Source organism: Mus pahari, chromosome 21, assembly GCF_900095145.1.
Source record: "Mus pahari chromosome 21, PAHARI_EIJ_v1.1, whole genome shotgun sequence".
Taxonomy (NCBI): Eukaryota; Metazoa; Chordata; class Mammalia; order Rodentia; family Muridae; genus Mus; species Mus pahari.
The window spans coordinates 29,713,859-29,736,475 of NC_034610.1; the positions used below are offsets into that span (position 1 = coordinate 29,713,859).

The 22,617-nt window shown below is 43.3% G+C and overlaps 1 protein-coding gene across 13 annotated transcripts in view; it reads right to left on the reverse strand.

Moving 5' to 3' along the window:
* Syne1 (spectrin repeat containing nuclear envelope protein 1) overlaps positions 1-22,617 on the reverse strand; it is a 493,437-nt gene that overhangs the window by 27,124 nt on the left and 443,696 nt on the right. For 11 of the 13 annotated variants that reach the window (XM_029532807.1, XM_029532801.1, XM_029532799.1 and 8 more), the window contains 6 exons: positions 11,494-11,656; positions 8,859-9,046; positions 7,407-7,557; positions 3,481-3,663; positions 3,037-3,174; positions 287-478 (listed from right to left, as the gene is read on the reverse strand). In XM_029532807.1, the coding sequence (XP_029388667.1) occupies positions 287-478; positions 3,037-3,174; positions 3,481-3,663; positions 7,407-7,557; positions 8,859-9,046; positions 11,494-11,656 (1,015 nt within the window). Of the gene's footprint in view, positions 1-286; positions 479-3,036; positions 3,175-3,480; positions 3,664-7,406; positions 7,558-8,858; positions 9,047-11,493; positions 11,657-18,308; positions 18,605-22,617 lie in introns of those variants that run through there. The other 2 variants (XM_021221337.2, XM_021221335.2) reach the window with 2 other exon arrangements.

Sequence of the window (22,617 nt, forward strand, 5' to 3'; positions counted from 1 at the left end):
CACACAGTCTACCTAAGTTGTTATACAAATACCTGGGCACTCAGCAAATGAGCAAAGCAGCTCTCCCTACAAGGTAGTGACTATGAATAAATCCATTTTAAAGCTGGGGAAACTGAGGTGAGGGAGGTAAGGCAACTTGTCAAAGGTTATATAGATGGCAGTATCAAGGCTTAGAACAAACCCAGACGTTCGTCTTCTAGACTCTGGACTCATTCGTGACTGTTATACTAATCCCATACAGCTAATTCTCTCGGGATTCAATGAGAAAGAAACAAGTGCCTCTTACAGGCAGACGGATCAGTTTCTGGTGATATCTTTCCACACGGCCAAAGACCTCCCGGCAGTAGCGTCTGAGCTCGTCCAGTTCCTCCTCGATGACAGCGGCGTCCAGTGGCTCACTCTTCTCGATTAGCTGCTCCCCCTGGGCAATGATTTGCTCAATCTTATTGTGGTTCAGTGAGATCTCCTGTTGGAAAGCCTGAGGGTGCAAAGACAATGTGGATTTTACACATCTCAAAATGATGTCATGGTAAGGTACACATTTCTCTCAGTGTCAGAAAGATGATACGGGGGTGGGGGTGGATACACGACTTACTGTATACAAAGATAACACAAAGATGAAGCAGTTATTTTCTAAAGTAAAATATCACCTTAAGACAGAATGGGAGTCAGATATCATCAGAAAAGAGCCTTTGGTAATAAAAATGCATTACCACAGTGCAGGCGGAGAATAACAGATAAATATCGACAACTATCATGGTGTTAGTAGTGCTGTTGACTCCTGGTAAAAATGATGGTGTGATGTGAGCATGTCGCTTTAATATATTTAATAATTTAATAATATAATTTTATAATTTATTTATAATAATAATTTATAATAATTTTATAATATATTTCCTATGTCACATGTACACTAAAAGGGGGGGTCACAGATCCTCATGATTCTTTGGTTGATTTGGAACCTAAGAATCAAAGCATAAAGGTATACTGATTTGAAAAGCAAGGGATCTGGGAAAGATTATTCTATAAGAGTCTATATGATTTCAAAGACAGATATGGGCACAAGTTTCAAGTGACAGATGTTCATTTAGTCCAAAAATAAGCCCTGGAAGAGTTTAAATTGTCCACACTAATAAGAAAGACTAAGAACAATGGAAGACAGTAATGTCTTTAAGATTTTTCCAGAACCTAAAAGGAAAAGTTCCAAATATCAATTGGTAGAAATATCTTGTTAGTGTTCAAATGCTGACTTGCTTGTGGTATGAACTGAGACAGTTGTGTGGGGAGGAGCAGGTCATAACATTGGGTAGAACATTAGAGATTTTGCAATTTATTACACCTTAATAAGGGACTACTAAGGGTAATTTCTTTTGTTTCATCATAAAAAGCAAAATTTTGGGCATTGTCTTAGGTACTATTCTGGTGCTGTGGAGAGAAACCATGACCAAGGTAATTCTTATAAAATAAATGATTTAACTGGGGGCTTGCTTACAGTTTTAAGCTTAGTCAATTGCCATTATGGTTAGGAGTGTGGTTAACACACATGGAGCTCCAGCAGTGGCTAAGAGCTATATTCTCTGATCTGCAGCTTAAGAGAGAAAGCCTGCATTTGGTGTAGGCTTTTGAAAGCTCAAAGCCCACCCAGGGTGACACATTTTCTCCAACAAGGCCACACCTCCTAATCCTTCTAGTCCTTTCAGTTTTGCTTCCTGGTGAAGTATTCAAATATGGGAGCCTATGGGGGGGCAGTCTTATCCAAACTATCTCAGGCATTATAACTATTCCTAAAAGGGAAACAAGCAAATATACAACCAAACAAAACCCCCAACAGTGCAGTATTATGGGAAGTGATTAAGTGGTATAATTTATACTTAGCCTGTACAATATCCTGGGTTCGATTCTCAGCACCAGCATATAAATAAACAAATAAACAAACAATGTTATTGTTATTTTGAGGCAGGGTCTCATGTAGCATAGGCCCGTCTAAAACTTGATATATAGACAAATATGATCTTGAGCTCCTGATTCCCCCGTCTCTAAGTCCCAAGTGCTGGGATTACAGAAGTATAGCATCTTACCATCTATTTTTGTTTGTTTTGTTTTAGCTTGAAGCACCATAAAATATCAGAAACTGCCTCAAAAATGATTGAGCTCACTGCACCCTTTTTTAATGCACATCTCTTCTATGACAGTCTCTAGCTAGCACAGTGTCTGAATTAAGTAGTGAATGATAAAGCATGCATTTAAGATTAACTTAGCCACTAAAAATGTAGACTATGTGGAATAAAATCCCCAAATGAGAACATAGCATTGTAAGTCAGCAAAATGGCTCAACAGGTAAAGATGCTTGCCACCAAGAGTGAGGACAGATGGGAACTCAGTTCCTGGAACCCACATAATGGAAGGAGAGAACCAACTGTAAACTGGCCGCCTCTGACCTCCCTGTGAACACAGTGGCACAAGGACTTCCCTGACCCCTGCTACACACATACCATAAATGAAAGAAAATTTTAAAATTAAAGCAGATGAAAATTGCCCCCCTTTTTTTTTCTGGAAACTGGAGCCACCAAATTCTTTGTAAATTTTGGAAATAAGTAATATATTAAACAACGATATCAAAAATCCCTAACACTGACAACCAAGTTGATATTTTTAAAGTATTTATGTTAATGTGTGGATTACGGCAATTTTAAAAGATTTCAACATTGCCAGGTATAGTAGCTCACACCTTTAATCCTAGCACTTAGGAGGAAGAGGCAGGCAGATCGCTGAGTTCAAAGCCAGCCTGGTCTACAGAGTGAGTTCAAGGATAGCCAGGGCTACACAGAGAAACCCTGTCTCAAAAATTAAAAACAAAACAAAACAAAAACCTCCTCAAATTCCATATGTTTAGTATCTCCTGGTTATTTTCCTGTTTACCAAGAACTACATTTTCAAAGGCTCTCTACTCAACTCTACACAAAACGATCTGCAACCCCCCCCCCCCTTTTCAGCGTTCTTCCACACTGGTAATTTGCAGAATAACTGACTCATTACCTTGAGTTGCTTTATTTTAGCTTGAACATCACATTCCGAAAAATGTTCAATATTGGTGAGCTGTAGATCCATCTCTGTGAGCCAGACAAGAATGCTGTCTCGGGCAGTCTCAAACTCCTCACGCTGGCTAATGAAGTGCTGGAAGGAAGAGGAGGATATTAGGCACTAAAATGTCCGCAGTCACACACTGATATGGCCCAGCCAGTTCCAGCCTTCTGGGAGGTCAATTCCTCACAAGCATGGAGCACCCTAAACTCTCTTATCCAGTTCCAGTCTTCTGGGAGGTCAATTCCTCACAAGCATGGAGCACCCTAAACTCTACTCCTATCACTTACCCCTCCACCTTCTCCTGCCCTTCCAACTTCCACTGGCCCCAAGAACATGTCTCACTAGTCACGGCTTATCCTCTAGTCCCCAAATTATGAGACAAGGCTTAATGAGAACCTTGAGCCGGCGCAAGATGGAGGTGACCCGCTTCTGTAGGTCGTCCCATCTCTGGTTGCCCCCATGGACCATCTGCCTGAGGCTGCAGGCGGAGTCTGTGCGATTCTCTCTGGCCAGGCGCCGGTACTGTTTGTTGATAAGCTCTAGCTGGGTCAGGCTCTCGTGGACCTGCCGCTGAAAAGCCTGAAGTCACAGGGAAGTTAATTGGTGTGGGAGATCCTTCAAGGACATAACTCAGAGGGTTGTGTCTCTTGGTTTTCACACTGCAGAGTCAAGGAGCACAGAAGTTACCCTATCCACAGACCCGGCAGATCGACCAAGAGCCACAAGAAATCACAGAACTGTAAGGGGTGATTGTATTTATCAATAAATATGTAGAAAAGCAAAATGTACACACATATATTTGTATATTGGTATGTACACAAAAAAAATCATATATGGAATGCTGCATGCATTTTAAAAATGATTAATAAAATTAAGCCAAGTGCGGTGGCACAAATCTGCGATCCCTGTACTCTGGAAGCAGAAGCATCAGAATCAGAAGTTCAAGGTTAACCTGGGAGCTGAGAGTCAGTCTGGGGGTGGGGGTTGGTCTGGTGTTGCTATGCATTCAAACACTAACTTCTGTCCTCCAAGATCTGGCTGCCCCACTCTGTAAGAGTGAATTCCCATGCACACTGCACCAGCAGCATGTGTCCCCCAGAATAGACTGCTGGAGCAGAAATAACTGGGAAGACTCAAACAGCAAGTATTTGGGGAGCAGAGTTGGGGAAGTAGCCAGTTTAGTCATTAGAAAATTAGATGAGGTGACATCCTCCAGTAACTGCGCCAAGCTAAATCAATAAATCCATAGGATTTCGACTCAATTATCGGGGGGGGGGGGCTGGCCAAGTCATATTAATAATTGATCGAGTTTATCAAAATCTATATTACCCTGGGCTATATGAATCCCTGTCTTGAAAAACAAAAAGAAACATATAAAATAAATAATAACCAGAAAACAAATTTTCCTATCTAAGAAATTACTGCAAGAACATATATATGGGTGTTTACGTGTTAGATTGAAGTGTTCTCGAGATTTCTGTGTCCATACTGAGAAATGATATGTAAAATGGCACTGTGCATTTGTAGAATATGTAATTTCTTCAAAGTGCAGAAATCACCTCAATCCTCGTGTCCATTAGGAAGGAAACTAAAACCCTCTTTGGCAGAAGTGCCTCTAACGCCAGCTATTAACCCTGCTTTTAAGAAAACCAGTTTAGTATAAAACACAACTAACTTTCCATTAAAAAAAAAAAAAAAGACACAGCAGTTTGAAGGAGGTCCTTTCTTCTCTGCTGATGAATTGGTCAGCTTTCATAAAAGATGCCAGAGTTGTTATCCTAGCATAGTACATGGATGCTCTGCTCTCGACGACATGACAGAGAGCGGAAATTGTATGGGTACTAGCACTTCGTTCTATCCCTGCTGCAGGGCCCAGGACTAACCAACCAAACATCCACACAAATGAAATACAGCTTCACCCTAAATGCATGCACCCTGCTTTGTGGCTGACTTTTATCCCAGACCCCAACCCAAATGTTCTGAGTCGCTTACTGCGTTGATTTTATGTGTATCTCACACTTCCGTGTTGGTCGGCTCCTCACACTGCTCACAGGATTGCAGCCCTGTCCTAGAGATGATTTGCCCTCTGAGAGCTGCTTTCAGAACACCCATCCCAGCAAGCTCTCTTAAGTTTTAAAGAAATTAGGAGGTGCTAAAGGAGGTTCTACTTTTGACGCTATAATATGTCAGAGCATAGATCTGCCCACTCAGGTGATGGTATTGCACTCAGGGCTGGGGCCCAATGTCTTTCCAAACATTTCTGCAATTGAGTGAATGATCCTTAAGCAGAATTTTGTTTCTTTGACATTTTCTGTCTGCAAGAAAATTAAATATAAGAATAATGATACTTGATAAAAAAAATCAATTATTTCAGTGCTGGCCATCTGAGTCCAAAATAGAATCAAGAATGATCCCATATAATCTGCTTTGTAGTATAAGCCAATTATGAGAGGTTTTAACCTTCACAAAGCAGAGTGCTACAGGACTCAGGACAGGGTCACTTCCACTAGCACTGTGAAGTGACCTGGATCCTTCGGCAGTTTATGGTGGCTTTTTGCTAGAGAATTTTTTTTTTAATTTTATTATTTATTTATTTAGTAGATGTGATGAGCAGCTGTCTTCAGATACACCAAAAAAGGGCATTGGATCTCATTACAGAAGGTTGTGAGCCAACCATGTGGTTGCTGGGATTTGAACTCAAGACCTCTGGAAGAGCAGTCAGTGTTCTTAACCACTGAGCCATCTCTCCAGCCCCCTAGAGAAAACTTTTTACAGACGCATTTTCTTCTCTGTACTTAGTGGCTTAGTTTCATATACTTTGACTTCTTTCACATAGCATCAAACACTATTATACTCAGAGAGTTCTCTATCAAGGATTCAGATCTGTAAATCAGACAAGAATGAGAAGAAATTTCATTCCCCCCCCCCCTTCCCAGTAGCTCGAGGCTTGGTTCACTGATGTCATGGGAGAAAATTGAGTCATTTATGGATTTAGTTGAAATGCTAGTTTCATTTATAAACATCTTGAGGAGGACTGAGGAAAAGTTACCAAGGGGGCACCAGTAAGGACTATTTAGAACATGTCAGAACCATTTACAGTGAGGACACAGGCACACATGTGTCTATCAGTGTGTGTATAGAATGATTTGTCCTATCTACACCAATGCCTATGTGGAAATCAGTTAGCTCAATGCTTGGGGTTCAGATTGTCACAGAGCTATAGAGTGGACTTGAGATTGTGAAGCCAAGGAGCCTTTAAGAGGGGGGCTTAACGATTCCTTCCTAAATGTCATTAACTGTTGCTATTTTCATCCCTTGGTAATCTGAAATTCTTTGTGACTCAAGAACAGTAGCGGACTCTTCTACTCCATTAGAAGTGGGTTACAACCGCAATGCTCTGGCCAATTCCGGGGCCAAGTGTATGCAACTGTATGGTACCAATTATCAACATCACTCCTATATATTTGATTATTTAATTCTCCGAGTGAGCATACAGGGGACATTTCTGCTCATACATTGCAATGTGCTTTTCTCTCATTGCTCCCAGGCCCCGCTGGGCCCCACCTTCCTCTCTTCTTGACTCTTTCTGGTCTTCTCATAATGTGTATCTAGACACACTCCAGCTAGGTTGAAAGGACTGAGAGAATATATTTACAGGTAGATTTTCATATTATAGAAATAGTCAGATTTTAATCATAGATTTTAACATAGATGAAGAATTCTGAAATAAGAATAATGCCATAGGGCTTGGGGAGAATTATGAGTCTTGTTTTCCAAGAGAATTATTTCCCCTTTCTCTCTCCTCTTTCTTTGATATATTTCATTATTACTCTGTAGCCCAGGCTAGCCTTCAATTTGAGATCCTCCTGGCCCAACCTCTTGAGCGCTGGGACTATGAGAGTCTGCTACTGTGTCTGGCTAACACTTTTATTTATTACCATCTTATTTATAATTCTGCTAATTCTTTTTTTTTTTTTTTTTTTTGGTTTTTCGAGACAGGGTTTCTCTGTATAGCTCTGGCTGTCCTGGAACTCACTTTGTAGACCAGGCTGGCCTCGAACTCAGAAATCCGCCTGCCTCTGCCTCCCAAGTGCTGGGATTAAAGGCCTGTGCCACCACGCCTGGCTAATTCTGCTAATTCTTAATTAAAATCACCACCGCTCTTCGTCTACTCACAAGGCATGCTACCCATGTCTGCAAAGCCATTCCCCAGCTATTCGAAGAGATAACATGTGGTACATTGGTCAGTTCCTGCTCCATGGCTACCAGCTGGCTAATATCACAGCGCAACGAGCAGCTGAATGTTTGGCAGTATGAGTCACCTCAAACTTCTTCAGCTCCTCCTTGGCAACTGTATAGAGCACCCCGGAAGAACTGGGGAAAGCAGCCGTCCTTTCTGAAACCTCCAGCCACTCTTCAAAGCGAGAATAGTCATCCAGAAACTTCTGCCACAGTCGCCAGGTCTCTTCAATTCTGAGGCAGAAGATGGAAGCACAACACCCCCATTGTTAAGACTGTTGGTGTTCAGAACCCTCTCTGATACCCACAATGGGATTAAGAGTGCCCGGACAAGCAACTGCCACGCAAAACAATAACAGCCTTGACCCAAACCGCCCAGGGAAAGAGACAACTGTGGGAGCTAAAAATCAAACAGCTGTTGGTTTCAAAAGATGCCCTGCAGCTTTGAATTTGGAATTAGTCACACTGGATATTAAAAAGCATTACCTGAACAGCCCTGGTGCTTGCATGGGAGGCCAGAAACCCTCTGGGTAGACACTGTGTTCAGGCCAGTGCATTAAATAAACGTGAAGTTGGAGATTTCCTTTAATGCCAACATCAGACTCAGAGTGCAAACGGCCACCCTTGTCAGTCAAGCGTGGAGCTTTGAGGACTGGTCAAGGGTCAGCACAGTTTTGTGCTCTGGGCCACTGAGGTTCAGGCCATTGAGATTTTGCCACTGGCATTTTAGCAGGGCTTGAAAGTGTTTATTACTTTATAAATATAGTACGGAAAGCAATAGGTTTCAGTGCAATGTTCCTCTTGGTGCACGTGCTTCTTATTTGTTCCCCCACAGCCCTGCCCTCCCATGACCCCTCCCACTCCTGCTGTCCCCCTTTTTGCCTAAATACTTCCTCCTCCACATCCCCTCCCCATCCCCCCTTCTCTCTCTCCCAAATACTTCCTCCCCTTCCCCACTCCCCATCCCCCCTCTCTTTCCTCTTTCTTCTCCCCCCTCCCCCTCCCTTTCTTCTAGAGTTCTTCCTCCTCTCTTAGTACCCTTGTGAATTTTATGTCCTATGTTTAAACACTTATATTAAATATACATTTAAGTCTAGATTTATATGTGTTATCCATACATTTAAATCTAGATCCAAAGACATTTATCTCTTTTGAGCATGGATGATTTCATTTAACACCATGAAGAGTAGAATTTAATTTAAAAAGTTACCTATCTGTGACGACAAATGCAATGAAGCTACACTTACTTTGCAAGGGAAGATCTTAATTGTTTCTATGTAATATTTAAGCCGTTTGTTCAAATACAAACTGACTTGTTACACTTATATTACCTTTATGCCTATTTATATTTGCAGTTATATGTAGGTAGTCCTAATCTGGAGGAAGTCAAGGCTATTTTTGGACGTTGTAACCAATGGAAAAGTGTAAACAGTGGATAGGGTGACTGGGAAGCTGGCTGGAGCTTTTGTGGTTTGGGGTTTTTGCTTGTTTTGTCGTTGTTTCGGTTTGGTCTGTAGCTTCCCATCCAGACTCACTTGAGTCTCCTCTCCATGGACATCGCGCAGATGTTCCTCCACCGCCGGTCCAGGTTGCGAGTGGCCTGCTGGATGGAGTCGCACTCTGCATCGGTGGCGCAGGCGTCACAGTCATGCAGCAGAACCTCACACAGGTTGAGGACGGAGGCGACGCCTGTGCTGTGTTTCTCGATGTCTCTCTGAAGCTCCTGCAGCATTAAAGTGTGCTTTATTGTAAGAATCTCTCTATGCAGATGAGAGACCTCCGCCCACGCTCATGGACTGATATGCCATACTGGACAGTAGTTCACTTTCCTGGATGAACAAGTTTCCTGAGCCAGAGTTCAGACCCCATTAACTACATCGGAAGGCTCACAGAAACTTTAGCTTCAAGGGACCCAATAGTCCTCTGACCTCTGTCATCTGTAGACACACACACACACACACACACACACACACACACACACACAAACACACACACTATACGAGAGGCCCTGTGTCAAATAAGGTAAGAGGTAAGGACCAACCCTCTATATGTATGCTATGGCTCACACTTGCCTGGGTGTAAAGACACACACACACACACACACACACACACACACACACACACACACTCACTCACACAGGGGTGGAAATGGAGAGGGAGAGAGGGAAAGAAGAGGAAAAAGAGAAGGAGAGGCAGAGACTGTGTGTGTGTGAGTGTGTGTGTGTGTGTGTGTGTGTGTGTGTGTGTGTGTGTTCTTTCCTGTAGCCTTTATTTACCCTATTAACTTTGGCCTTCCCCCTCATGGAAGAAGGTTTCTTAAATGCTGGAGACTCTTGCCTGCAGGCATACAGTTAAGAATGGGTAGACAAGACTGGTTATTTTCCTTTACTTGGTACACACCTCCCAGGCTTTCCTGGGGAAGTTGGGTGGGAGTGGGGGGCACTGAAAGCCAGCAATGACCCTCTAAATGCAATCCCCAAAATGTCAAACATGGCTCACAGAGGACACTAATCTTATAAAAACTAAAAATGTCTCAGCAATGATAATTTGAGTATGAAACTTAATGCCAAGAGTCAGTTCATATATGTATGAAATTGTGAAAGAACAACAAAATAAAAGGCAAACTCCATACCTATGGCTGTGCTTAAATATCCATTCTAACTAGTATACAGTGTTATAAAAAATAAGTATGTTTATCTAACACAGAGATGGAGAGCCCAGCACTAACTGATCCATCTACAAAGCCACTCCTACACTATAACCCAGGGATCATTTCAAAAGAGGTAGGTGGAAAGATTGTTAAGAGCTAGAGGATCAAAGAGTTTACTGTGAGATTGTTGTCTCCTAGGCATGTCAGAAGCTATACCCATACGTTCTCCCCAACATGACTGCAGAGACATGGGCCAAACACAGAGAGCCACACTAGATATGTTAAAGGGAACCAAGAAAGAACTGGAGGCCTCAGTCCTACACAAAGAACTACAGACAACTAGAGATGCTGAGGGTGGGGCGGATCCTCCTCCTTGGGGAAAGGCTCACTGATTGCGTATCCAATACCAAGTGGCCAGCCCCTAAAACATATACAGGGAAGTTAAATTACACAGACAGAGCAGGTTATACTTACTTACACGTGTGTGTGTGTGTGTGTGTGTGTGTGTGTGTGTGTGTGTGTGTGTGCGTGCGTGTGCATGCATATAACAACAGTTAATGAAAAAAGAGGCTAAGAGAACAAGGAGAGGTGTTTGGGAAGGTCTGGAGAGAGGAAAATGCTGTAATTATAATTTCAAAAAATAAAAAAGTAATTTTAAAATCATACAAAAGGCTTAGAGCAATTTCCGGCCTATAACAAAAACATCAGTAAGGGTTGTCAGCCATTGCTATTATTACAAAAACATCAGTAAGCGTTGTCAGCCATTGCTATTATTGACCTCATTCATTCCTTAAAAAAAAAAAAAATGAAGTGTGTTATCTTACAGGATTTAAGAAGTATTTCCTTTTTTATTTATTTTAAGGCAAACAACTTGGCTACCACGGTGTGTAGAATTCCCAGTGACAATGAAGACATATGGTAACACATTCATGGCTGGCGACTGGAGTCTGATATGCTTGGTAAAAATGAACAAGGTGGGTAGGAAATAAAAATTCCTCTCTGCTCTCATTCTCAGGCACATCTTCTGTTGCTTTTCTTTGCATTCTATGTCAGGGGGACGTGCTGCCCTAACTCTATCCATGAAGGTGGCATGAGTGTGTTGTCTGAAGATCACACAGTCCTCCTCACAGGGTAAAACTGTTCCAGTTCTAAAAGGCCTCAATCAACATTGTAGTCTTTCTCTGAACATCCTACAGAAAGTCAAGGGTTTCTAAGTCTACAGTGGTGGGCTCACAGAGAAAGAAGAAATTGGCCGATGACGGGGCTACCCCTTCACCTTGTTAGATTGCTTCCTGGAGAACCCATGACATTCATGTGGCACAGCCATCTTTTAAGAGACAATTCTGTGGTGACACAGAACCTATTTGTCCCCACCACTTTCCTACACAAAGCTCCCCACTGTCACTAGTCCTGCCTAACTTCTTTGTGACCTTTCCTCCCAAGTCAGCATCTTGCGCCTACCCAGTTATCCTGGCCGAGCACACGTGCTGCGTGGCTTAGCAACCTCTTTTCCCACCTACCTGCTGCTCATTCAGTTTCCTCTGTATTTCTTCGGAGTTACAAGAATCATAGACTATGGGCTTGGCCAACTCTGACTCCATGTGGGCCAGCCAAGTCCTCAGGTTGCCCATGTTCTTGTCCAGCTGCTGTACAGCCACCAGCGTCTCCTTTAGCTTCTTCACCCTGCGGGCAGAGAATCGGTGAGACAGTGAAAGGCCTTGATCATGTTACCCTCGTGTGGAGAAGCCAGTGCTGTGGTCCACTGCCAAATTGCGCTGGTCCATCCTGGCTCAGCTCCTTCCTGGCAGTGTGACTCTGCTGTGTGTCTGGTTTCTTCATTATATAAAAGGGAATCTTATAGACAATGCAAGGATCGATAATGTTTAAATAAGAGTGGTAATAAGAGTTCTCACTGGAAGAGAACATTCAGCAAGTATTCACAACCATTATACCCGATTCTGTAAGTATTACAGCAACTCCGCAGCTCTCAGAGAACACAGTCCCACAAATAATACAATTTATATCACAGGAGGCGGAATACCCAGGAGAGAAAGTCTGGCAGGGTACTTGAGGTACTATGAGAAACATACAGAAATGTAGTTCTAAGACCTATAGGTGAGGGAGGAGATTATAGCATTGATTAAATTGGTAAGAATAGAATGGAAGTTGTGCAGGGGTGTTGACTGAGAAGGAAGAATTTTTTTTTTAAGTTTCTTAAAGGAGGAGTAAAGAAAAAATCAGAAATGAAAAAGGGGAGTGGGGAGATGGCTCAGTCAGTCAAGTGACCTGAGTTCTGATCCTCAGGACCCAGAAAAAGTCAGGTGGGGTAACTGTGCCTGTAAATCCCAGTGTTACAGGGTTCTCTGGACACACACGGACACACACGGACACACACACACACACACACACACACGTGCGTACACAAGTTTTTTTTTTTTTTTTTTTTTTTTTTAGAAGGTGGAAGACCAGGAAAGTATAATGTAGACCAGAGATAGGATGCTCAAAAATGAGAATCAGTCAGTCTGAACAGGTGCTCATCCCAGGGATAAGGCTACAGAAGTAGCATTTTACACAAGTGGTTCTTACAAAGGCTGACATTTGGCAACTACTGTTGTGCTATAGAGCATTGTAAACAATCTGAAAAGGACCAATGGGAGGATCCGATGTTAACAGTCAGAAGGGCTCTGCAGGCCCTGGGTAAGCATGCCATTACTCATTACAGAATGATCAGCCGGGCTACACAGAATGCTTAGGGCAAGGAGCTGGAATTGATTGTGTTGGATGGGGTTTATTTAGTTCTGTTGATGCTTGTGCCTGTGTGAGTTCTGTTCACTCTATGCATGTAAGAGTTATAGTTGGTTGAGAGATGCCCTATGTGGGCGCTGAGAATCAAACCCAGGTCTGTTGAAAGAGCTGGAAATGTTCTTAACAACTGAAATAATCTCTCTCTCTCTCTCTCTCTCTCTCTCTCTCTCTCTCATATTTATTTTTCTCTCATACATGATCTCCTGACAACAGTTTTCCATCCCCACATGCCTCCAGATCTCCCATCCCAGTGTGGGTTCATGAAAGGCAGTTTGGTTGCCAGTTGAGCTAAGGCTTGAAACCCTGGTGACCCTGAAGGGATGGTAGGCATTTCACCTGATTCCTGGGCACCAGGCCCCTGTCACTAGCCACAGCCTTCCATAGAATTCTGACCATCAGTCATGTAAGGGCAATGCCCCAAGCCCCTCCACAGGTAAAGGTCGTGACCTGTGGTCACATAGGCTCAAGACACGGGTCCATTTTTATGAGGTACCTAAAGGCTTAGAGGACTTAGCCAATAAACTCTCCTTCTCAGACATCCCTTTCTACAAAAGGTATTTAACCTCAGGCCCACCCTGAGAAGTGGGGAATGGTTTTACTCATCTACTTTCTGCCATGACAATAAATGCCTTAAAACCAGGGACTGCCTCTTTTCACCAGGATCCACCATGGGGAGCCATGGAGAAGGCCTTCGCCTACTGAGCTCCCATGTAATCTCCCTTAGAAGGCCTCTCTGTGCTCCTAGTCACGGCCACCATGCTAAGCCAAGCTCAAGCCTACCACCATCAAGCCAAGACCCTCCCCAAGGGACCAGTCAGGGCTCCCTCCTTAGCCCGCTGCGGGCCAGATCCAGCCCACATGCCTCCACTCCATTCTCAGCTCTGGGTGTCCAAAAACCTGAGAATAAGACAGCCCCGGGCCTCATCGTTGTCACAGGCCTGGGGACCCCGGAACCAGCTCCAGCAGTCCTGCACCTCAGACTGTGCTTCCCCACCCCTGAGTGGTGTCCCAGGGATGCCCTATAGCCTAACCGTAAGCAGCGGGGTCAAACTCCCTGAGATCTGCCTCCCCAAGGGGCTGAGCCCTGGGGCCCAGCAGACATGGGACCCCATTAACCCTATAACAGGCACCCAAAGTGGTGTCCTAGCAATCCCTCTCTCTCCCAGATCCACCTTTCCTTCATTTCCCTTCAGAAAAGAGCAGGCCTCCGAGGGCGATGAACCAAACACAGCATCAGAAGTTATAAGAAGACTATGCACAAACTCATATCTAGGCTGGAAAAGTCAAATAGGAGGATAACAAGGATCCCCAAAGCAAACAGCCAAAGCCAGCCTCCACTCCCACTGTAAGGCATGGCACAAGAGCAACAAGTTAGACTACCATAACATACATGCGGAGCTCCTAGTTCAGACCCAAACAGGCTCCACAGTGGCCTCAAAGACACTTGCTCAACTCTGCTCAGGGCAACTTTATTAATAATAGTCAGAAACTGGAGACAACCTAGATGTCCCTCCACTGAAGAATGGGTAAAGAAAAGGCGGTATATTTCCTTAGTGGAATAGTACTGAGCTGTCAAAAAAAAAATGTCATCATGAAATTTGCAGGCCAATGGATGGAACTAGAAAAAAAAACCANCCTNAGTGAGGTAACCCAGACCCAGAAAGACAAACATGATATGTACTCACTTAGAAGTGGATATTAGCTGTAAAGTGACAAATAATCACACTACAATCCTCTGGTCCCAGAGCCATCTCGTTTTAGTCCTGGTAATCAATTACTTGAAAGAAGTAGGTACTAAGGATGAAGACATAAGCCATGGAACTTCTAGAATAATCTATTTAAAAACACGTAACCAAACATAGTTCATCATGGGAAATAACCATACTTAGATGTGGAGGAAGAATCGGATACAGAGGAAAAGGGACAGAAATGTACAAATGCATATAAATATCAAAGCAAGGATGTAGAGGGAGATGCCAAGGGCACCTGTTGAGACAGTCCTGGGAAGAAACTGTTTAAACTTCATATTTATCACATAAAAGTATTGATTAGTAGTTCCTGTCCCCGTTTGGGGTCTCGCCTGTTTGACTGTATGTAGACTACTCCCCAAAGCAGTGCACAACCAGGGATTTCTGCCTCAGCTTTTTTTTTTTTTTTAAATAAAGTTCAGTTCTCTGCATAGACCACCTCCTAGTCCAGGAAACGAAGAATTTACAGGAACTGCTCTTCCTATAAGTAATCAGATAACCAGATAAAGAAAAGTGCTTCAATGTCAAAGTGGCCTCACTGAAAAATGTACCTTCTTGAAAAAAAAAAAAATGTCAAGAGCCACATGATGTCTAAGCCTACGGGATGCTAGAAATTTCAAAGCAGATCTTCAATAGAAAGTTCTGTGATTCACAGCATGCACTTGGATGGCCCATCTCTATGACAGTGAGATGCTGAATAAGTCGCTCTCTGGGTGGAGTATAGAATCAACCCCCAAGGCGCTTTCAGCCTACGAGCTACAGCTCTCGGCTCCTTCCACGCCCACCTCAGAAAATCTTCTCTGTTTTTCAGGCCAAAAGTCACCGCTCTGAGGGAAGATTTCATCATTCAAGAACTTTTAGAATATTGATTTATTTTTAGTTCCTTAAAATTGATGGGTGCCATCATTTCTACCATCACAGTGTCAACAAATCAAGAGCGCTTGCCTCCAGTGAAACCAATCCTGATGGTACAGTTGTACCTTCCCCTAGGGACTATCCCCAAATCTCATCCTCACACACGTGTTCTTTAAAGGACTTGCAACCTGCTCTGGGCATTCTTTAGCTGACTGTGGGTTTTTGTCTAGAGCTAGGATGCCATGAAATTTTCCCTTTTCCATGCTAGCGTGTCTATTGGTGCCATCCTTGTTTGGGTCTTGTTTATGGATGAACCCTAACCTCTGTTGGTTATTCAATCCTGAGTAGTTAGTCCTGAAAGCATATACATACATGTAACAGTACATTGATTGAGCAGGCTGTATTTATATTTAGGAATATATACGGTGTGTGTGTGTGTGTGTGTGTGTGTGTGTGTGTGTGTGTGTGTATGTATGTGTGTGAACAATTAAAAAGATGAACTTGAGGCAGAGCAAGGGAAATGCATGTGAGGGGATTAGAGAGAGGAAAGGGGGGAAATGGTGTAATTATGTTTTAATTTTTTAAAAAAGCAAGATAAATATTTTTTTAAAAAAATAGATGGTCAGCTCTACATGTTTGTTCCCATATGTGCGTGTAACTGATTACAAGTATTTGATTGTAATACCAATACACAATAATGTTTAGTCTTTTAAAAGCACTCTCAGGAGAGGTATCTTAGAAAATTTTGGGGGAAAAATGTATACTTAAGAAAAATCTATGTTTATATTGGCCAGTCTACTCTGTTGATAAAGAGTAACAATGTGTTACACACTGCTTACCACAACTTACAATGTTACTCAATATAAGAATTCCTTAATTAGTTTTATAGGCAAAAGTCAAGCTTGGACCTTGTGCATTTTATGGTACTGCCTTTGAATGTTTCCAAGAACTTTGAAAAAATCATCCCTGTATATTTCTGTCATTCCCAGGACAAAATTCCCCTGGGTAATGAATGAATGACAGCTTCGTGATGGCTGGTGCTGCAGGTCTGAGGAAACGCAGTGAGTGGCCACAGGATGGACATAGAATTTACCATAATGCCTTAGACTACCAGTGGTCCCACTTGGGCAGGGCTGAAGAATGATGCGCGGCAGGCACCAAGAAGTCTGCCCTGGAGGGACCCGGGAAGAATGTTCTCCCTCCTCTCCCACGTGACCAGCTTTAGGGGTTGCTGAATCCATTGGATCCAACTGTCCATTCACACGGATACTACCACACAAAGAGGCACATCCATGTGTGTTCACAGATGCGATCAAATGATCCAGAGAACAAAAAGATGTGCGTAAATCATAGTCTACCAGGCAGACAGAATAAGTAGAAGGACTCAGATCCTGTAAAACACTGAATGAGGTCCAAGGCAGTGTGGTTAGTGTGCAATGAGTCGAGGGCATTGTGACACGGAAATGCTCGTTCATATAGTCCATTAGGGACAACTTCCTCTTTCAAGCTAATATAAATTTAGTAAAGTCAATGGGTGAGTGCTTAAGTGGTTGTCCTTTATAAGTTACAGGAAAAGTATATTTTCTTACAAATTGCGTATTACATCATGTGTATGTTGCGGGGGAGAGCAGAAGCGAGCATGGAGGAAGTGGGCCGCAAACCCTTGTTTATCTGTAATAGCTTATTAACTCTTGCTATTTTCAGGTGTGGTTTTTTGCACGGAAGAAATATCTCATTTTTCCTCCATTACCACTTTGAAAGAAGTCTTTCATGTATTAGACTATTTACTTATTTATTTATTGTGAGAAACTAAGCAACTTGGGTGCCATTCCCTGGGAGGTCATCCAGGTTTTTAATTTAACACAGATGCCAACATCTGATATGCATGTGCAGGGTTTAACAAACATGGTTAATCGGCAAGCCCTCATGTGTGTCCTTTTCACCCAAAGCATGTCTCAGGCTTTTAAACTTCTTGAGAACAGCCATATTACTGAATCCAACTACCCATTCCTATTACTGCTATCATACAAATGAGCACATGCATATATATAATTACAAATATATTTACTATTATATTAATATATCTAATATCTGATATATATGTATATATATATGCATTCCTTCAAATGATTAGTATATCCACAAACCAAAACAAAATAGAGTTCAGAGTCTAAATACAGTTGAAACAAAATTGCTATTAGTAAATACAACCCACCTATGAGAATCCATGCAAGGGCATGACAATACATGAAAAATATTTCAGAACCTTAAGATAAAAATCCCTATCATATGGGAAGAACCGTGAATCCTCACCACAGACCATCAATGATGTTATTCTTACTCTACATGAATTTAATCACAAATTCAATATTTACACTAAGCAATGTAACTAATATTTTTTAGACCTAAATTATAGTATCTGTATATTTTATAAGATTTGAAGGCCTAAACGGCCCAAAGGGGCTGACCAACACAAACAAAAGCAATTTTTCTCTCAGAAAAAAATCCTCCTCCACGTGCCTGAAACACACTTTTATTTACTCCAGAGAAAACTTTCTGCTGCAAAGTGGTAAACAGGCTCTAGCCCACTTTCAGTTTAGTCCGAAGCCACCCTTTAGCTAGTAGGTGGTGGCCTTGCTGAATCCTTTTCTGTCTCCTTCCTGTCTCGGCTCCTCGACTGGAGCCATGTTCCTTGCCTGATGCATTTGGTCCAGACACAACTGAAATACAAACCTCCTGCAAATGCCCAATAGGGAAACAAGAAAACAAACCAACAAAGAACCCTTTGGAGTCCATGGTCTAAATTCTCCTAGTGCTACTCACGTCTATTTAACGTCAGCACGAAACACTCCAGATGGAAGAGCCTAGTGTCTATCCCATGAGCCCCACATAACTCTAAAGCTATGCCCAATCAAGAAGATGCCTGCCTGGAGACATCGCAGTCGCAGTCTGGGAGATCTGCATCCACACTGCCGTCCTCTGCCATCCTCGGGCCACGCAAGTCCTCTGCCACCACCATGAAGCTGTCACTTGCAGAAGTCCGGCTCTGCAGAGTGAAAGGCTCAGAGCCCTTCCTGGTCGAGGAGAGTGTCTCTCCCCTTCTCTAGGCCAGAAGTACGAAAATGCTCTTGGTGGACAAATGGTGCTGGTTGTCTGTCTGTTAACATGACACTGGGCAGTCACAAGTGGTCATGCTTCTAAATAAAACCCACATTCATGAGCATGTGCCAGGCTTGATCTCCTGGAATGTAGGCCACGAGGGTAAGAAGGGTAATCTGCCAGCAGGAGCAGGTTACGGGTCTAAAGAAAGGGTCCCTGAGACAGCCACGGCTGCAGGCAGGGACGCCCAGCTTCCCCCCCCCCCCCCCCCGTGTGCTGCTGGCTACGACAGCAATGCTACTTGGAAACTTGGAAAAGACAAAGCAGTCGTGTGCAAACAGCGCAACCTCCACAAACACCTCAGATCGCAGCAGCAAACAGTAGCAGATTCTTCTCTCCCGGCCGGTCTGCCAGCACGATGGTATGAGTAAGAGGAGGTTAAGGGCTTGCTGGGGAAGAAGGGCAGGAGTCATCTGACATCCCCTTTCTAAACGGTTATCTGAGCACGGGAAATAATGAGGAAATATTCACCTCCACTTACGGGACCTTTGTCCATTGTTCATTTAAAAATAACGAGGAGGTCAAAAATAACATTGCAAGACTTTTTCTTTTTAAGTTGCTTTGTTTGACAGGATTTCCGAAAATTTTATTCTGTGAATTTGGGGAATTTTCAAATTTTGTTTTGCACATACATATTGCAAAAAAAATATGAAAACTATACAAAGGCTGGTGGCATAGCTTAGTTGGCAGAGTACTTTCTTAGCGCATGTGAAACCTTGAGTTTGGTTCTCAGCAGTGCACCAACAGGACATGGTGGCATGTGTCTATCATCTCAGCACTGAGGAAGGTGGAGGCAGGAGGATCAGAAGTTCAAGGTCATTCTCGATGACCTATGGGGTTCAAAGCTAGCCTGGACTAAATGAGTCCCTGTCTCAGGAAGACAAAAAAGCAGTCTGGGCCAGTGAGACGGCTTAGCGGGCGAGGCCAGATGCCATCCCTTTGATGGTCTGAGTTCCATTCCTGAGAGAAGAGAACTCACTCTTGTAAGTTCTCCTCTGAGTCTGACATGTATGTTGTGGCATTACCCTGTGCCCACGCTACACAAAATAGATAAGTTAAAAAAAAAAAAGAATTGATTTAAAAAAATTCTTAAAATATGAACCAAGTTCTGCTCTGTTGGGTCAATCAGCATTTTCGCTGGAAAGGGGGAGAGTCATGAATGGGACTGAAGGACTGAGATGAATAATACCGCTGGCAGTTCGGAGCTGAAGACAGGTGTGGAGGAAGTTCGTCTAGCCTGAGCACAGTAAACAAGGGAGCAGAAAACAAATGTGATAGCTGAGCAGCCTGAGAGGGAGTAAATCCAGCGTGGTCTCACACTTGCTCTTCTTGTCCAGAGCATGTGGACAATAGGCCTATGATCTGCTCTAATTCTAAAGGCGGGACTCAGAAACGGACACTACATCTATACAAAAGTTTTCCACTGGATTCGTTGCCATGATGAGATTTTCAGTGGGTGGGCACAGAGAAACACTTTAGAGACTACAGTGTAAAGCACCCGTGCCTCACCAACATACAGCTAGCTGACTCAAGTTTGTTTATATACCTTTTGCGATAGTTAAAAAAAAAAAAAAAAAAGACAATATCTAGAAAACTCTTCCCTGAAAAAAAAAATCATACAAATGTGTTGTAAATAGACAGGACTTTGAGGGACAGTGTCACCTTCTATGTAATGTTAGCTGGCAGCTGAGCAGAAGCTAAGCCAGCTGCCTGTAACTGCACAGCATTAAGGCCGATTTGAAATATTTTGGGCATAGTGTTTCTTCCCTCTCCATATCATTGCAACACTGAGATTCACGTGGGAGCCTTAACCAGTTTAATGGAATTATAGGGACATGCACATCCATGAGTCAGAATCTGACACACACACTCACAGAAATCCCCAGGGTGGAGACCCAGTGGGAGGTCTCTCTGGAAGGGCCTTTATAGCACACGAGGTTTTAATTTCTGCTTCGGAAATAAGATCTTGTTATCACCTTGGTGACTGAGGTTCGAGACTAAACACCATATTGGGATTCTGCACCACTGTGCATTTCAGCTGTAGGATAACTCCAGGGGAGAGGTGTGTTTCCCTTCTAGTATGTCCCTGAGCAGTGAGCTCACTGTTATTTGCTCAATTTCTTTCCCTGTATGCATGGCCACCATATACTCTGGGGAGGAGGCCCAACCTGCAGACATTTATTCTCTGGGCCCACCAGTCTTTGTGACTCTCCAGTTACTTTACAAAGGGACCTGTATAGACTACTCAATCCATCTACCACTGAGCCACAACCCAGCCCAGTTACCATTCTCTGGGTTTTGATAGACAAGGAGCAAACAGACATTACGTCTTACCTGAAGGAAGGGGTACCTACTCCAAGGTCTGTTCCTCTTTTAATGTAAAATAACTGCATGCATTTTTAAGTCATACCAGCATTTGAGCTGATGGCACAGGCCCTCATGTTTTCCCTTGTTGACTACCATCTCTTTTATTCACAAAGCCTGTCTACAAAATAAACAACGGAATGTAGTCTGCCTCTCCAACCTGAGGTGTAATTACAGTCACCATTATGGCTGAGCGGGAAGTTCTGGCGATGAAGTAGGTTATTTTTGTGAATGAACAGAGTGACAACAGTCGGTCTTCCTCTCACACCCAACTATGCAAACATATAATAGGGATGTGCTCACTCTCTTTCACCCTCCACAAATATGGATGGAGTAGATTTTCTTTCTTCCCTATAGGTGTTGGAAAACCCATTAAGAACCTTCTCTTGTTTGCAGACCACTCTCTTCTCTCTCCGTAAATCCACTGGAAGCTAATTGAAAGTACCACGCATGGGAACAGCAGGAACATGGTGGTGTTCCCCTGTGCAGTATAGAAACTCAGGAAGTGGGAACTAGGCAATGCATGCCCGTTAGCTCCACGGTTCTCAACCTGTGGGTCATGAACCCTTTGGAAAACCTCTATCTCCAAAAATATTTACATTATGACTCATAACAGCAGCAAATTTATAGTTATGTAGTAGCCACAAAAAAAAAATTTTCATGGTTGGGGGTTACCACAACCCAAGGAACTATGTTGAAGGGATGAAGCATTAGGAAGACTGAGAACCACTCTAGTGTTTTGAATGTCCTGGGCCCAGGGAGGGGTACTATTTAGAGGTGTAGACTTGTTGGAGTAGGTGTGGCCTTGCTGGAGTAGGTGTGTCACTGTGGGTGTGGGCTTTAAGACCCTTATTCTAGCTGCCTGGAAGCCAATCTTCTCCTAGCCACCCTCAGAGGAAGATAGAGAACTCTCAGCCCCTCTTGTACCATGCCTGCCTGGACCTTGATGATAATGGACTGAACCTGTAAGGCAGCCCCAATTAAATGTTGTCCTTATAAGAATTGCCTTGGTCATGGTATCTGTTCACAGCAGTAAAACCCTAGCTAAGGCAATTGCCACATTGGGAAGGCTGAGAACCACTGCTTTAGCTGAAATGAATGAGAACAAACAGGCTTTAACATCCTCCCTACAGACCTGATCCTGACTCTCCCATCCCCCATCCCAATTCCCCTTCCCATCCCCTCTCCAGAGAGCCAGGAAAATGAATAAAAATCTGCAGCTGTGCTGNGGGGGGGGGGGGGGGGNGGNTTTNTAGGAAGTTCTGAGACCTGGGATTGGGGGAGGTTCCCAGGAGTCAATATGGATGACCTTAACTGAGACTCAAAACAGTGAGGATATGGAACCTTAAGAGGCCATTTCCTGTAGCCATGCAGGACCCCTAGTGTAAGGATAAAGACACCAACCCACCCACAAAAATTTTGGCACAAAATTTGTCCTGTCTAAAACAAAAAAAAATACAGGGACAAAGATGAAGTGGAGACTGAGGGAATGAGCAACCAATAACTGGTCCAACTTGAGATCCATCGCATGGGCAAGAACCAATCCCTGAAACCATTAATGATACTCTGTTGTGCTTGCAGACGGGAGCCTAGCATAACTGTCCTCTGAGAGGCTCCACCCAGCAGCTGACAGAAACAGATGTAGAGACCCACAGCCAAACATTGGACGGAGCTCTGGGACTTTTATGGAAGAGTTGGGGAAAGGACTGAAGG